Here is a 13,810-nt window from a genome sequence, read left to right on the forward strand (position 1 = left end):
TGTCCGCAGGCCAACACATGCTAGAAAGGCGAGATTTCGTCGTGACAAGGCTTGTATTCAGAGGTGACGGCAACTCTGGGGTATGTGATCGCCTCTCGTGCCGGCATTGTGGGCCCGAAATGATGAGAAAAGTGGGAGACTGTGTGGCAGTACTGAGCGGGCGGGTGGTAGCAATGGGTGCGGTTGGATTGGGCAAGGCTGGGGACGGTTTGTAGAGGCGGTGTGCTGCTGCCTGTCACGTCGGAGATGAAAGGCAGACTGCGCTTCACTTCATCACGGATATTTCAAGCACCGCTGCGCATACTTTCAGTTCCGTCCAAAGGCAAACAGTCCGTCTCGATCATGATGAGGCGTATTGCAGTGCCATCTTCTACACGTCCAACCCCTCCATCATCGCATTCAAGTCCTCATCGTCATCACCCGCACCTACCTCGACCTCCGCCAGTCGCTCGGCCAGTGTCTCATCATCACAGTCTTCCTTGTCGCCCGTATCAGGGTTCTTCAGCGCCTCATCCGTCGCTTCACACGTCCTCCCGCCCTCCCGCACCAACCCCATCACCGCATTATATAGCCAGACTTGCGTGTGATCCTTGCTATCCACGGGCTTGCCGCCTCGATCTTTGTACCGCTTGCACAGTGCATCGTAGTCAGCACGTATGCACTCTCTGACGCAGATGGGACATATGAAGAGGAGACGTGACGTGGATCTGAACCATGCTCGTGGGAGCTGTGGTTTCTGGGCGTGAATTAGGCGTGCACAGTTTGGGGCGCAGGAAGAGGGGTCGGGGTCAGACGGGTGGAGGTGCGTTGTGATGACGTGCGTTTTGATGATGTGCGTGCAGTCGAGGATGTGGTAATTGCCGTTTTCGGGGCAATGAGGAGGTGAGTTGGGTGCTGTCATTGTTGTGAGTTGGGTGCTGTCATTATTGTGAGTTGGGTGCTGTCATTGTTGTGAGTTGAGTGCTGTCATTGTCATTATTGTGAGTTGAGTGCTGTCATTGTTGTGGAATGGGTGCTGTCATTATTGTACAATGGGTGCGGTCATTATTTTGGGATGCCACAGATAGCTGCGTCGATTGGTCGTACTGCTTGACTGCAAGCTGTGGTTGTTACGGGGCGGGGGTGGTGAAAGTCCAGAGATCGCTCATGGGTCCACAATGTGAGCAGCATCAGGAGTGCACTGGATATGCTCTAAGCCACGCTGTGTCTGCATCGTGTCGGTATTTGGCGGGTGGGGATGTACAGAATTGTCTCGTTGGAGAGCTGAACCTGCCTCATCACTCAACTTGTGCTGCAAACCACGCTACTTCATATCCTCAAGCACACTATCGCCAACAAATCTTCGCACACAATGTCTAGGCTGCCATCGTACCGCCCCCTCAACATCAAAGAGCAGTACCGCAAGACGGCGATCAAGTTGCTCCCCTGCAACACGCCCTCGACGATCCACGATCTAGAGTATGGCCATCGCGTCCAGCTAGTGGATGCACGCAACACGTGTGGCAGCAACTGCATGCACAACTCGCACGGCGGCCGGGCTTTTGTCGGCGCACAGCGCCAGTTCCGCCAGGAGCCTGATACTATCACGTGCCCCGTGTGCACGTTCAAGGACGTTGCTGACGAGACAGGCATCAACGTAGAAAACATCAATCATGCCAAGCTACTCTTCTCACCTCATGCAACGGGTGGGCTCCAGCTGCTGTCGGCCGCCGAGTGGCGGTACAACAAGTGCATTGAGTGGATGCTGGCGCAGGGCTGTCGGCGGACCGAGCCTGTGGCGGAGACTGACAACGTGGCCGAGCTGGTGCGCCAGAATCCTCACGTCGAGGTTGGCACTGACGACATTCCAGATATGCAGGCCATGATGGACGGGGTGGTGGTGTCGACAGAGGAGAAGACGGTCGATGTCGCTGATTCTGGCGATGGTCTGGGCCTCATTTGGATCGAGGACAACTGTAGGCGTGCTGGTGAAGGAGCTAGTAGTAGACAATAACGTGACCAGAATTGTGTGTGTGTTGACGTATGGAAGTGGGATTGTCCATGCGAGGTTGATATGCTGCTCTGTGGACATTTGACAGGAGTGACAGTGGATGTGTTTCCGCGCATCTGGCTCAACGGCCCGTGCCCACTGCAGGGTCCGGCGTCATTGCACCAAAAAGTTCGCGACTGCTCAACTGCAATGTCTCAATTGGCGGGAGACCACGCCTACATGCTCTCTCTGACTGCACAGACTCCTCTTCCCACGCCGCTCGCTTGACCGCCCGTCCGCCACATTGGCTTCCCGACTCGTCGCCACCGGGCGCATAACGACCGTCACGACCCATCGCGTCTTCCTCTCGTCACGCACAGCTGCAGCAACTCTCCACTCAGCGCTCTCGCACAGACGGTCTAGACTCACACGCGACTTTGCTTCCTCGGCAGCCCGGCCGTCGGCCACCCTCATTGAGGACCTGCAGCGGAAGAAGATCAGGAAGACGCTCGGCACCTTCATCGACCGCAAGCGGGCGCCCGAACGCGAGCCCGAGCGACACGTCCTGCTCTGCGAGCTGCACGACGCGGCCAAGGGGACCGTAGTGGAGACGCGAGCGCCGCCCCGCAACGGGAAGCTCGTCTCAGGCGACATGTCGTCGAGCATCGAGTTCATCACGACGCCGACCGCCGACACGCCGGGCACGACCATTATCCTGCGCACCCAGAACAGCAGCCACTATGTGTTTGGCAGCCAGGCCGAGGGCGTCCAGCGCGCGCTCGTGCAGCAGGGGACGCGCCTGCTAAAGGTCAAGGACTTCTTCCTGACGGGCAGGACCGAGTGGCGCAACGTCGGCGGCATGGCCGGCATGATGCTGACCATGACCGACGCCACCTCGACCTCGTACGCGCAGGTCCTGGCCACGTGGGAGAAGGCGAGGGAGCGCGGCAGCAAGGCGGGCAAGTCCGAGCCGCCGGCGAAGCCCCAGTTCAACATTTACGGCCCGCCCAACCTCAAGCACATGTTCGCCACGTGCCGACGCTTCATCTTCCGCAAAGGCGTGCCCATCCACGCGACAGAATACACGGCCACGTCGCCGTCCAAGGCCGCCGACGGTGCTCACGTGCCCTCGTTCCAGGACGACTTCCTCGAGGTGTGGGCGCTGCCCGTCACGCCTCTGCGTCGAGAGATGGACGCACAGGCCAACGCCGACCTGGACGAGGAGATTCGGCGCTGGGAGCTGAGCGGCAACACATTCGAAGAGCACCAGGCGCCTGAGAACGAGACGCCCGAGGAGCGCCAAGCCCGCCACGACCGCATCCGCAGCGTGACGGTGAAGCACATGTTCGACTCGAGCTGGAGCTTCGACACCCTCGTCGAGCGACACATCTCCGACGTCGAAATGCCCACGGCCCTGTTCGTGCGCAACGCAGACTCGACGGGCTTCAAGCCGTACACGGGCCCGAAGCCCGGCGGGCCAGAGCCCCTGCCAGACACGATGGTGTGGACGCGCACGCCCTGGCCTGGAGCGAAGATCATGTCTCTGCCACCGACCAGGCCGGCGCCTGAGTGCATCTCGTACATTGTACGCACGTATCCCGCTCGCGGCTCGTTCGACGTCAAGCGTGCGACAGAGCTCGGTGTGAAGAAGGGGCCCGACTATGGAAAACTCAGCAGGGGCGTCTCCGTGCAGAACGCGAGTGGAGAGACCATCACCCCGGAGCAGGTGCTTGGCCCAGACAGACCTGGTCAAGGCTTCGCTCTGCTCGACATCCCTTCGGTGGAATACCTCGAGGCTGTCGTTGAGCGTGACGAGTTTCAGTCGCCCACCCTCATGACAGGCATTGAGGCTTTCATCTGGACGCTTGGTGCGGGGGTTGCGGGCCATCCCACCCTGACCAAATTTATGGAAAGGTTCAGCGCCATCAGGCACATCATCTCGTCTGCGGACCTGACACCCAACCGGATTGCGTACGATTCGGTGGCTGCCCAGACAACAAGACTGGCTCAGGTCGACCCCGTCCGATACCAGACGCCTCAGTTCGATCTTTTGAGCGTGCCTCAGAAGCTGCTTTCGGAGGCAGATTACATGCAGCAGACCATCACACTGCCAGAGAACGCCGTCGTCGCCGATCGAGGCCTTTCTGCAACGCTGATGCCCAAGTTCGAGCTCAGGCCAGGCACAAGACAAGCGCCGTTCGAGCCCGAGGTAGTCCGCAGAGACACTGCACCGGAAGTTTTGGAGCTGGCCAAGATCGCCCACAAGACGGTAAAGGAGTCTCAAAATGACTTTGAGCCGTGGCGCGCCCTCCTCCCCCACCCCAACACCGAGATCACTACCCTCGGCACTGGCTCGGCGCTGCCTTCAAAGTACCGCAACGTCTCTGCTACGCTTGTTCGCGTCCCTGGGGTAGGCAACTACCTGTTCGACGCCGGCGAAAACACTCTCGGCCAGCTGCAGCGCGTCTTCCCGCCCGAAGAGCTCACCCTCGTCCTCAAAGACCTGCGCGCCATCTGGATCAGCCACCTGCACGCCGACCACCACCTCGGTACCGCCTCCGTGATCAAGGCCTGGTACGCCATCAAGCACGCCAGCATCCCCAGATCCTCGCTCCCCGCCGCCGCAACCGTCGCCAGGGAGGCCGGCGAGTATGGCTTGTCGGTCATATCGCACGACGGCATGCTGCAGTGGCTGCGCGAGTACTCCTCGATCGAAGACTTTGGCTACTCCCGCATCCTGCCTCTCGAGATCTCGCCGCAGGTCATCGGTCACAGCGGCAGCGTGCTGACCATGAACGGTAAGTGCGCGCCAGGGGACCAACATATTGCCAAGCAACACTACACAGCGCTCTTTGGCTTCTCCGACATACAGGCCGTCCGTGTCGCCCACTGCCACGGTGCAATGGCGTGCAGCGTGCTCTTCCCACGCTCGCCCGAGGATCCCAAGCACGTCAAGCCGCTGAAGATTAGCTACTCTGGGGACTGTCGCCCGAGCCAGGCATTTACCAAGATCGGGAGAAACACAACCGTGCTGATCCACGAGGCGACGTTCGACGACGAACTGGCAGGCGATGCAAGGGCGAAGAAGCACTCCACCACGAGCGAGGCGTTGGGCATTGGCGCGCAGATGAATGCCATGGCCGTGGTGCTCACTCACTTTAGTCAGCGATACCAGAAGATCCCTGTTCTGCAGACTGTTCAGGACGGCGAAGCAGAGCAGTATGACATGGCTGCTGAAGACGCAGAGGAAGCAAACGACGTCGACGACCCGTCTGCAGGCGCAGACACAGGGAATTCCGACATTCGCCCTCCGCCCGGCGGGCCTGCCGCTCCTCAGCCCGCGAGCCTCGTCCGGCATGTATCTTCGCTCGCGGAGAACGAGCGCGTGATCAAAGTCAGGAACAAGGACATGAAGGTGGCCATCGCATTCGACTACATGCGCGTCAAGCTCAGGGACATTGTCGAGCTGGAGAAGTACAACGAGGCGCTGAATGAGCTGTTGGTCAAGGAGGTCGCTGAGGAGGAAGGCGATGGCCAGGAGGTCAATGCGAATGGGAAGCGGGCGTCGGAGGACGAGGAAGGCAAGGTGAAGAGCAAGAAGCAGAAGAAGAAAGAGAAACAAGTGGACAAGACGCAGAGGAATAACTGAGCCGTGTTGAACAAATAAATAGATGACGCACCGCACACCAAACATGGCCATCGATCCTGTGCGTACTCCTTCGCGTCCTCGCGCTCAATGGTGCCTTGATATCTTCAGGAAGGCGAGAATAGCTGACATCCTTGACATCCGGAGCAGAAGTACAAGTGCCGCGGTCCAAACCGCAGATAGGTCTGTTGATGGCATATTGATATATTTGCAGGATTAGTCGCTCCTGAATCTGTCTCCTCATCCTCTCTCGGATCGGGCCCACGTCCAACTTGCTCCTCCTCACGTCCTCCAAACGGTCTCGCACATCATCATCTATAGCCTTTCTGCTCTCGTCTTCGTTGCCATAGCGTATAATAAGCCTATACAACATCGATACAGCACTTGTGTCAACACCAACCACAACGCTCTGCATCTCCGCGACGCGCTCTCGGAATCGCCTCTCCACACACGAACGAGGGTAGGACTACATCATAATGCAACGGCTCAAGGGCGTCAACAAAGCTAAGGTGAGGCATGTGTAGAGGTGGGCGGGCGCGGAGTGCTTGCACAAAGTATGCTTGCAACGATTAAACGCTGCGTCACAGTTCGATGTTCTGCTTGCTTCAGCTTCTGGTTGTTCTGACACCTCTACTCCATGTGAACGCCCTTCCTCGTCGCTTTTGCTGTTGCTCGTCTCCGTCCGCTTCGTCTCTGTTGTCGCTCGTGCTTTAGCTTCTAACAGTTCAAACCCCTTAACTCTGTCTGAACACCCTTCCACATCGTTTGTGCTGTTCTTTTTGCTGTCGTTTGACGGGAGCATTGACAACACTATGCTTTGTTAAGAGAGCCTTGACGACCCCGTACTTTGTTGCAAAGATTGATCAGAGTGCAAGTTATTAGACGCCTCCAGTACTGTCGCGCAAGCCCTGACCCTGACCATAGCGCGATGCACAGGCTTGGAGTCTCGGCCAGAGTGGCTAAGCATTGCGTTGACTTTGTAAAGTTGGTAGCACGGCGCGAGGTGATGACGCGTAACTTCGCAACAAGCCCCCTGAACAGACCGAACTCTGACCATGGCATTCTTTGGGATTACCTAATAGCTACAGCAGCATATTCACGCAATAGAGACGTTATGCCTCATGTCAAACCTGCTGTGTTAGGTCTTTGTTATGCAAGATTTAATGTCCTAGCACAGAGTGTCACGAATAACAAGGCGAATGTGACTCAAGTCCGCTCTTCTATGCACGGCTTGACTTGCATTTGTGGCCTCCACACATAGATTTATGTGCAGCGTGCTAATACCGTCCAAGCGATGCATGTGCCCATATTTGTCTAACGTAGGTTGACCCTGCCATCGCACTCGCACAGTACTTTTGTCTATAAAGGCTGCGTGTGAGACTGCCCTCCAACATTGTCCAACACCAACTCATCTGCACAAATCGCCGGTGGCCTTAGCACGCCACATTGTACGCACGCAGCAAAAAGGCTAATTGCAGTGACAGCCAACACCGCGCTTGTGTGGCCACAACCTTACCACGAAAGTGGACTGACAGCTTGCTCCCACAACATGGTAATAGCTGGTCAGGCATTGACTGGGGCCACGGTGGAGCGGGTCGATCCTTGTATCTGTACGATTGCATGAACGCCAATCTCTCCAAACACGAGTCAGATGAATACCACGTCAGAGCAAGAAATCAAGCTTGGACTTCACAAAGACCGGACTTGTGTCCTTGGAGACAAAGAACGCGCACCAGCGTGTCCTCGAGTAAGTCCTGGCTAAAGCAGCGGATGCTGCGGACGAAGCGTGCGGAGTTGTGATCCGTGCAGGACGACGTGGCACTGCTATAAGAGTACGAGATACATCCCATATGCGACAAAGATCGACGAATGTGAGCAGCCGCTGTCAGCTGCGGCGTGATGGAGGCTTGCTCCAGGGGTGCGGAGACGACCGGTTAAATGTTCGTCTCCACTTGAGGGGATCTGCGCTAGTGGGAGGCGATCAGCGAGTGGAAGCAATCCGAGGCGGATAGGCAAGCGCATGCGGCTGAGACCTCATCATTGAGAGGCTGCCCTTGAAAACATGACAGCGATGCTGGACAAAGCAGAGCTCGGATTACTTTTGGAGAGGCTGGTGGTGCGGGGTCGTGTGCTGCAGCGGCATGCGCAATGACAGCCGTGAGCGTGTCGAGTGCGTGCAACTGCGTTCAGTGCGATGCTCAAAGTATTGGCAATGCGATGATCGCCGTTCATGTAGCACCACTGTCGACTCCACTTCTGCAACGTGATGAGATGTGATGGATCGCTGATAGCTCGCAGCAGACCATTGGAGATTGGCGAACTGCCCCTGGTGGAAAAAGCATGCGTCGATCATGGTTCCGCAGGTCTGGTTGGGAACGCTGCTTGCTTTTCGGAGACGACAGAGACGCATACATGTTCAGGTCGCCGGCATGCATGGGACACCGCATGGGTTGGACGTCCGCCAAAAGAACTTGTGCAGTGCTGCAAGGCTGGAAGTGGGTGAGGCTGTCAGGTTGCAATGGGCTGCTCATGAGATAGAAGGAATATGTGAGGCGAGAAGGATCCTGAACCCTGTAGCGGAAAGCGCGACGGCCGCACGTCAACAGCACGCAAGACACAATGAACTTGGAATGAACGGTGTCTATCAACTAGTCATGCAGTGAAGCGAAAGCGTCTATACTAAGTAGTCGTCTATGGTACAGGTACTTGCTGCCCGACCATGCAGCCCAATCATGTCGCCGCTTCGTGCCGTCGTCTCAACCCCACAATCCTGGCATCAGTAGTTCACCTCCAAAGCTTGGGCACGAGTGAGGAATACCCATTGGCACCCAACCTCTGGGTGGATGGTTGTCCAAAACCTTCCTATCCCTCTCGCAGCAAGGTTTGAGGCCACCAGAAGCTGCAGCTGAGCATGAACATACCGGTGACTTCCTGCATGCCGCTATGCCCAGTCTCCACAACGCCATCCCCCGCTCATTATCGTAGAACCCATCGACCGACCAGCGCCTGCGCAGGCCTGTTTTGTCCGCATAACCCAACCCGCTGTAAACCCTGAGTGCAAATCCAGACATGCCCTTTTGTCCCTGTAAGCGCCTAGAAGCGGTATCCCATTGTAGACATAGGTGCGAACACCGCTCCTTGGCGTACATAGTCCGAAGTGGATAACAATACAGAACGAAGCGGTAAGAAGTAATGATGCAACGCGAATGCAAGTACAGTTGACATGAAAAAAATCAATGCAGACAGCCGCCCAGAACAATTTCGCTGTCAAAGTCTAAGAAACAGAATAAAAGCAAGAAGTCCAGAATGATGAAAGCAGAGTAGATGTACAAGAAGAATGGAGAAATTGTAGTTTCGCGTGACATGGTCGGTTTATCAGCGAACGTTTGCAGAGATTCATCGTCGCCGCGCGTTTGCGGTGGGTCGCTGTGCTGAGGAGCCGGCGCCAACTTCCTCAAGGAGGTCGAGACACGAGGTCAACACTGACGGTGGTTAGTGACGCGCAAAACGTGGGAAGGGTAACACTAACTGGCTATGATTTCCTCCTCCCACACGCCCATCTGGTAGTCGACCAGGCCGTGCTTCTCCATGCTGTCGCAGTTCTTGACGAGCTGCGTGCCCATCTTCTCTAGCGTGCCGTAGTCGATGAGCGTCTGCGGCGGCTGGGGGCGCTGGCCGGTGCTGAGCATATCCTGGGTCATGGTCTTCTGCTTCTGGAGCGTCGACAACCAGCAGGTGTTGAACTCCTCCCACAGCTTGAGGCGCTGCGCGTAGTGGGTCTCGTCGTCGCGCACTAGACCTGTAGTCAACTCAGCTGCTCGTCCCGTGCATTGCGATTCGAGAAACTTACCCAGCGTCTCGGCCCAGTGCAGCAGCCACTCGCTCAGGCGGTGCAGCTGCGTGCCAGCCTCGTTGATGCGCCCATCGTGCACGTACTGGAACGTCTTCTTCAGCTCGCTCTGGTAGTTATTGTAGAAGTCGTCGTATTCGTTGCCGCTGCCGTGCTGCTCGCTGTAGCTGCCCGGCTGCGCGTAGCCGGCCTGCGCGGTGGCCTGATGGGGGTCTGTCATGCCGGCGGTGCTGTATGCGGGCGCAAGCGGTTCTCGTCCGACCGGGGCTTGCTGCGCTGTATATCCCAGCGGAGGGTACTGGGAAGGGACGTTTTGGGGTGCAATGGCAGAGGCAGGCGCGCTCGTGGGACCACCCTCGCCGGCCACATTGTAGTATTGCGGCTGTGCGACCCCAAAGCCGGTGCTGAGGACCTCTATTGCCGAGTCCCTGTTTTGTTGGTACGGTTCCACAGACTCATATTGTGACGACCCTGTCGCAGAGCCCTGCGCGCCGGACACGCTGTACATGACATTCTGACCGTATGGCGAGTACTGCTGCTGCGCGGCGCGCTGCTGCTGCGGTTGCTGGTCGGGGCTGTAGCCCTGCGCACCGTAGGACACGCCCGAGGCCTGGATTGACGAGCCGACAAACTGCGAGCCTTCCCCGTACGCGTAGCCGTAACTCTGCGGGCTGGGGCGGCTGCTGGAGGAGGGGACGGAGGTGGGTGGGGCAGGTGCAGTCAAGGGCGCCTGCCTGAAGCGATCAGATGCGCTTACCACGGGATATGAGCCCTGCGGTGGAAGCAGCGTGCCTTGCTGGCTCGCGTAACCTGAGGGGTTCTGCCGCGGCCGGCGCTCATTGTCCATCCCACCCAGCCGGCCTTTGAGCTGCAGACTGAAGGGCGGCTCGACTGCCCGGTACCCCAAGGGCGAGACTGGTGGCGTCGCGTAGTTGGCCAGCTTGCAGGCTTGGAGTTAGACGGCAAAGGGGCGCAAGAGTCAGGACGAGGCGGGCGTGGAATGGGCGGATGTCTTGGTAGTGACGACAGCAAGAGCTATGCCGAATGGAAAGGAAGCCGTGCGAGTGGATCAACGGTCAAGATTGTGTGGTGTTGGCTGGTGGAGAGAGGTGACGTCCGAATCTGATGGGCCAGAATGGTCGCAGCTACTGGCAGCGACGGATGATATACACTCGACCCTGGCGCATCGACAGGTCCACCAATGGAGCCCGATGATGCAAAAAATGTAGCTGCGGGCAGAGGCCTCACTACACGCGTGATGTGTCCGGGGTATCCTCGTACGGCTGCGACGAGGATCTGTGGCAGTGAGACTGGCGACACCCGGAATGCTGGGTCCCGATGTGGAAATGCTGGAGAATAGGCGAGCCTGAATGTGGGCCAGCTAGACACGTAGCCACTAGTTGACAGGATATGGTCCGGCAAAAGCAAGCGTGGAGAAGCCTGTGGGCAGAGGTTTCTGGTGGTGAAGCACGGCGAGCGCGTGCGGTGTTTGAAGGGCAGTCCTTGCACGCGATTAAGTTTTCAACGAGTCGGAAGAGGAGCAGGCCCCTCTAGGAGATCGTCTCAAACAGCTTAAACGTCGTCGCCGGCCGGTAGCTTAACGGCTCTAACGCGTGCTGGCGCTCTTCACGATGCCGAACCAGGCAGCGTCTTGGACGGCTGCCCGCACACTACTGGGCGGCGCAGTGCAATTTGCAGAAGAGGAGTGAAGCGGTCGGTCCGAGACCGGACGACAAAGTGCGACAGAGGCTAAATTGGGGCTCGGTGCCTACTCGAAGAGGAAGACAGACGGGATATGCTGGGCGTGATGGGCGTGCTGGACGTGCTGGACGTGCTGGACGTGCTGGACGTGCTGGACGTGCTGGACGTGCTGGACGTGCTGGACGTGCTGGACGTGCTTCCGTGCTCGGACAGCTGTGAGGCGATGCTGATGAAGGGAGGCAGAGCCACAGTGAGAGGCTGCGCGCTCAGAGCATCAACGACGAGCAAGCAGACCAGCGTGGAAGCAAAAAGGAACTTGCCAACGCGCCACGCCGGCGAAACACAATGTAAATATACACGGGCCGGGGTGTCTACGAGCTAAAGAGGCCTCGGAGGCACCAGGACTGCACGCAGGCCACGCTGGGATCCCGCTCTGCGTCCTGAAGAGTGGATGTGGCTGCGCGCCGAGTGGGTGAGGGCTGGCGAGTAAGGAGGCTTGATTGAGGAGCTCTGGACTGGACGACTGCGTACCTACCTCAGAGTCTCCGTCTCCGATTTCCGAGATGGCCGGCCCCTGCAAGGCCTCGACAGGCTTGAGGAGCTTGGGCGGGGCTAGCAGCTCCCTGTAAGCCATAGTTACAGATCGCCCTGGTAGATCTGCGCCTGGGCAGCTTTGCTGCAGGGCATCACCGCTGGAGGTCGCGGTGGGGAGCAGCGTGCCCACGACATGCCGTCATGCTGCCATGCTGTTAACCAGCGAGCGGGCCTGCCAGCCAGCCTGCGCGACCGTCGATTATCTGGTGCCCATGCAAAGTCTGGTTCACTCGGCCCTGTGCGGCTCCACCCCGGCCAAATGTCGCCGTGCTGTCGGCTTGGGAACACCTCAACCTCCAACGCGCGTGACGACACGTGAGTATTGATGAGCCCGGCATCGCTGCCAGTGCGCCGACTGCAGCAGTCGACGGGGTGTCCATGCTTGTAGCAAATGTGTTTCATGCAGGACGTGTTAGGCTGCGGATGCACAGCTGATTCGTTTCTCTGCTGCCAAATCATCAAACGGCTGTCGAACCTCTGTGGCCTCAGCTCTGCTCGCTGCTTTGACGTGTCTGTGTTGACGCCAGGACAGGACTGCCCGAGCTCTGTGCGGACGCTGTTTTCGTTTGCTCTGCTCAGGGGCGTTGCGTTCATTTCAAGCGTGTCCAGCCTCGAAACAGGACACTGCTCTCAGTGCTCTGTATGCGGGCGCCCGCGGTTCGGTAAGGATTGATGCGCATTGGCGATCACGATCACCCACTTGCTCCGGCCTCACTCGTCGATCGCTGAGGAAGCCTTACTCTCCACACAACAAATGCAGAGGTGAACTTCACCATCTATTGTAGAGCTTCGAAGCCCTTGAGTCGCAGTAAGATGCAACGCAGTACCTAGTTAGAGCAGCAGCCGGCCAAGTGAGCCGGAGCCTCCTTCCTGCAGGTCTCACTGGCTCCAGCTGCCGTTATCTCTCCAGCGCATCGGCGCCCTGACCGGCCTGCGACCTGCTCGACACATGATAATCCGTCGACTGCACTCTCACCGTGTCATGACTCGCTCCTCGCTGCTGTTAGCATCCTGCGCCGGCTACTCTCCGCCACTCTCACCGACCTCTTCCCACGTGCCACCTTCGAGAAGCAAACAACACCCATCTATGCGGTGTGCGCTTTTGCCGTAGATGCAGAGAACCGCTACGGTAGGTGAAACAGGCGTCGTTCGAAATACCCGGTCTAGCGTACAGGCGTCCCACAACTGATATGCGTCACTCGATTCAACGGCGATCATCTGGCGATCCTGGCTCCCGTATCACGAGTGCCTTGTGGAAATGACACAGGATCGCGGTGAACATGCTTCGAGAAGGTTTCATTTCATTCGAGAGGAGCATACTGACTCTCGCCTGGCTTGTGAACCAATGCCGACCAACCAGCCCTACCGGCTTGCGAGTCAGATGTCCTGATGGCAATCACGGGAGCCGAGGTCTGTTCGTCTCTGAACTATATCAAAATGAAAAACGAGGCTGAACCGGTGCTTTTCTGGATCAGGCTGCAACCCGGCACTAGCCTGCACTCGCTGGCAAATGGCCTTCGCCGTTGAGGCTGCTTCCGCCCTACCCGCTGCCGTTGAGGAGATGCATCCAAGCGAAATCCTCACGGGTACGATCGATTGAAATCATGACAAGCGTTGCCGGCGTGCAGCGACACAAAAAATCTCCAATTGGCGCAATTATTAATCGCAGAACGACTCGTAGTCCCGCTGCGTCACGCAATGCGACGCCAGCTCCACTCCACCCGCCCCAGTCGGACGCATTCGCGATGTTGGCCACCGTGTGCACCTTCCGTGAGATCGATCTGTGGGCAACGCGTTCGCCTGCGCCCGAGATGAGGTGTGCCCGTCCGTGATCTGCAGGATCTGGTCGCCTTCGTTCCGTCAAATTTCGCACCCATCTCGAACAGCGGACGCTCGGATCGGTGGGAATTCACCCAGCCAGTGAGGTATCTCGGTCTGCATCCAGCTCAGCGTCAGCTGCACGACCAAGGGGAAGTCGATCGCAAATAGCGCACCAAAGACCTTATCCATGCGAGCCCATTGCATCATGTTTGCAAGCCACCTCCCTTTT

The 13,810-nt window shown here is 58.0% G+C and overlaps 5 protein-coding genes across 5 annotated transcripts; 3 read left to right on the forward strand and 2 right to left on the reverse strand.

Annotated features, from left to right (window-relative positions):
- Positions 1-323: 323 nt before the first annotated feature.
- Positions 324-913, reverse strand: M421DRAFT_425716 (uncharacterized protein). The gene has a single exon (XM_033594176.1). The coding sequence runs from the start codon at positions 899-901 to the stop codon at positions 371-373; it is 531 nt and encodes a 176-aa protein (XP_033443748.1). The 5' UTR covers positions 902-913; the 3' UTR covers positions 324-370.
- A 28-nt stretch (positions 914-941) lies between these two features.
- Positions 942-2,121, forward strand: M421DRAFT_425717 (uncharacterized protein). The gene has a single exon (XM_033594177.1). It carries the CDS (start codon positions 1,352-1,354, stop codon positions 1,991-1,993), a length of 642 nt encoding a protein of 213 aa, XP_033443749.1. The 5' UTR covers positions 942-1,351; the 3' UTR covers positions 1,994-2,121.
- Positions 2,122-2,189: 68 nt separating this feature from the next.
- M421DRAFT_425718 (uncharacterized protein) lies at positions 2,190-5,858 on the forward strand. Its single transcript, XM_033594178.1, has one exon. It carries the CDS (start codon positions 2,622-2,624, stop codon positions 5,616-5,618), a length of 2,997 nt encoding a protein of 998 aa, XP_033443750.1. The 5' UTR covers positions 2,190-2,621; the 3' UTR covers positions 5,619-5,858.
- A 3,153-nt stretch (positions 5,859-9,011) lies between these two features.
- Positions 9,012-10,312, reverse strand: M421DRAFT_75094 (uncharacterized protein; the record flags this gene model as incomplete). Its single annotated transcript, XM_033597103.1, has 3 exons — positions 9,012-9,097; positions 9,145-9,429; positions 9,466-10,312. 3 exons carry the CDS (start codon positions 10,310-10,312, stop codon positions 9,012-9,014), a joined length of 1,218 nt encoding a protein of 405 aa, XP_033443751.1.
- A 1,417-nt stretch (positions 10,313-11,729) lies between these two features.
- Positions 11,730-13,360, forward strand: M421DRAFT_96054 (uncharacterized protein; the record flags this gene model as incomplete). The annotated part of the gene is made up of 5 exons (XM_033598362.1): positions 11,730-11,791; positions 11,822-12,075; positions 12,361-12,422; positions 12,637-12,889; positions 13,236-13,360. 5 exons carry the CDS (start codon positions 11,730-11,732, stop codon positions 13,358-13,360), a joined length of 756 nt encoding a protein of 251 aa, XP_033443752.1.
- Positions 13,361-13,810: the final 450 nt, after the last annotated feature.

The sequence above is a fragment of the Didymella exigua genome, assembly GCF_010094145.1.
Source record: "Didymella exigua CBS 183.55 unplaced genomic scaffold M421scaffold_49, whole genome shotgun sequence".
In the NCBI taxonomy this organism is placed as follows: Eukaryota; Fungi; Ascomycota; class Dothideomycetes; order Pleosporales; family Didymellaceae; genus Didymella; species Didymella exigua.

Coding starts and splice junctions, on each gene's coding strand:
- M421DRAFT_425717 (XM_033594177.1), top strand. CDS start 1,352: ATGTCTAGGCTGCCATCGTACCGCCCCCTCAACATCAAAGAGCAGTAC.
- M421DRAFT_425718 (XM_033594178.1), top strand. CDS start 2,622: ATGTCGTCGAGCATCGAGTTCATCACGACGCCGACCGCCGACACGCCG.
- M421DRAFT_425716 (XM_033594176.1), bottom strand. CDS start 901: ATGACAGCACCCAACTCACCTCCTCATTGCCCCGAAAACGGCAATTAC.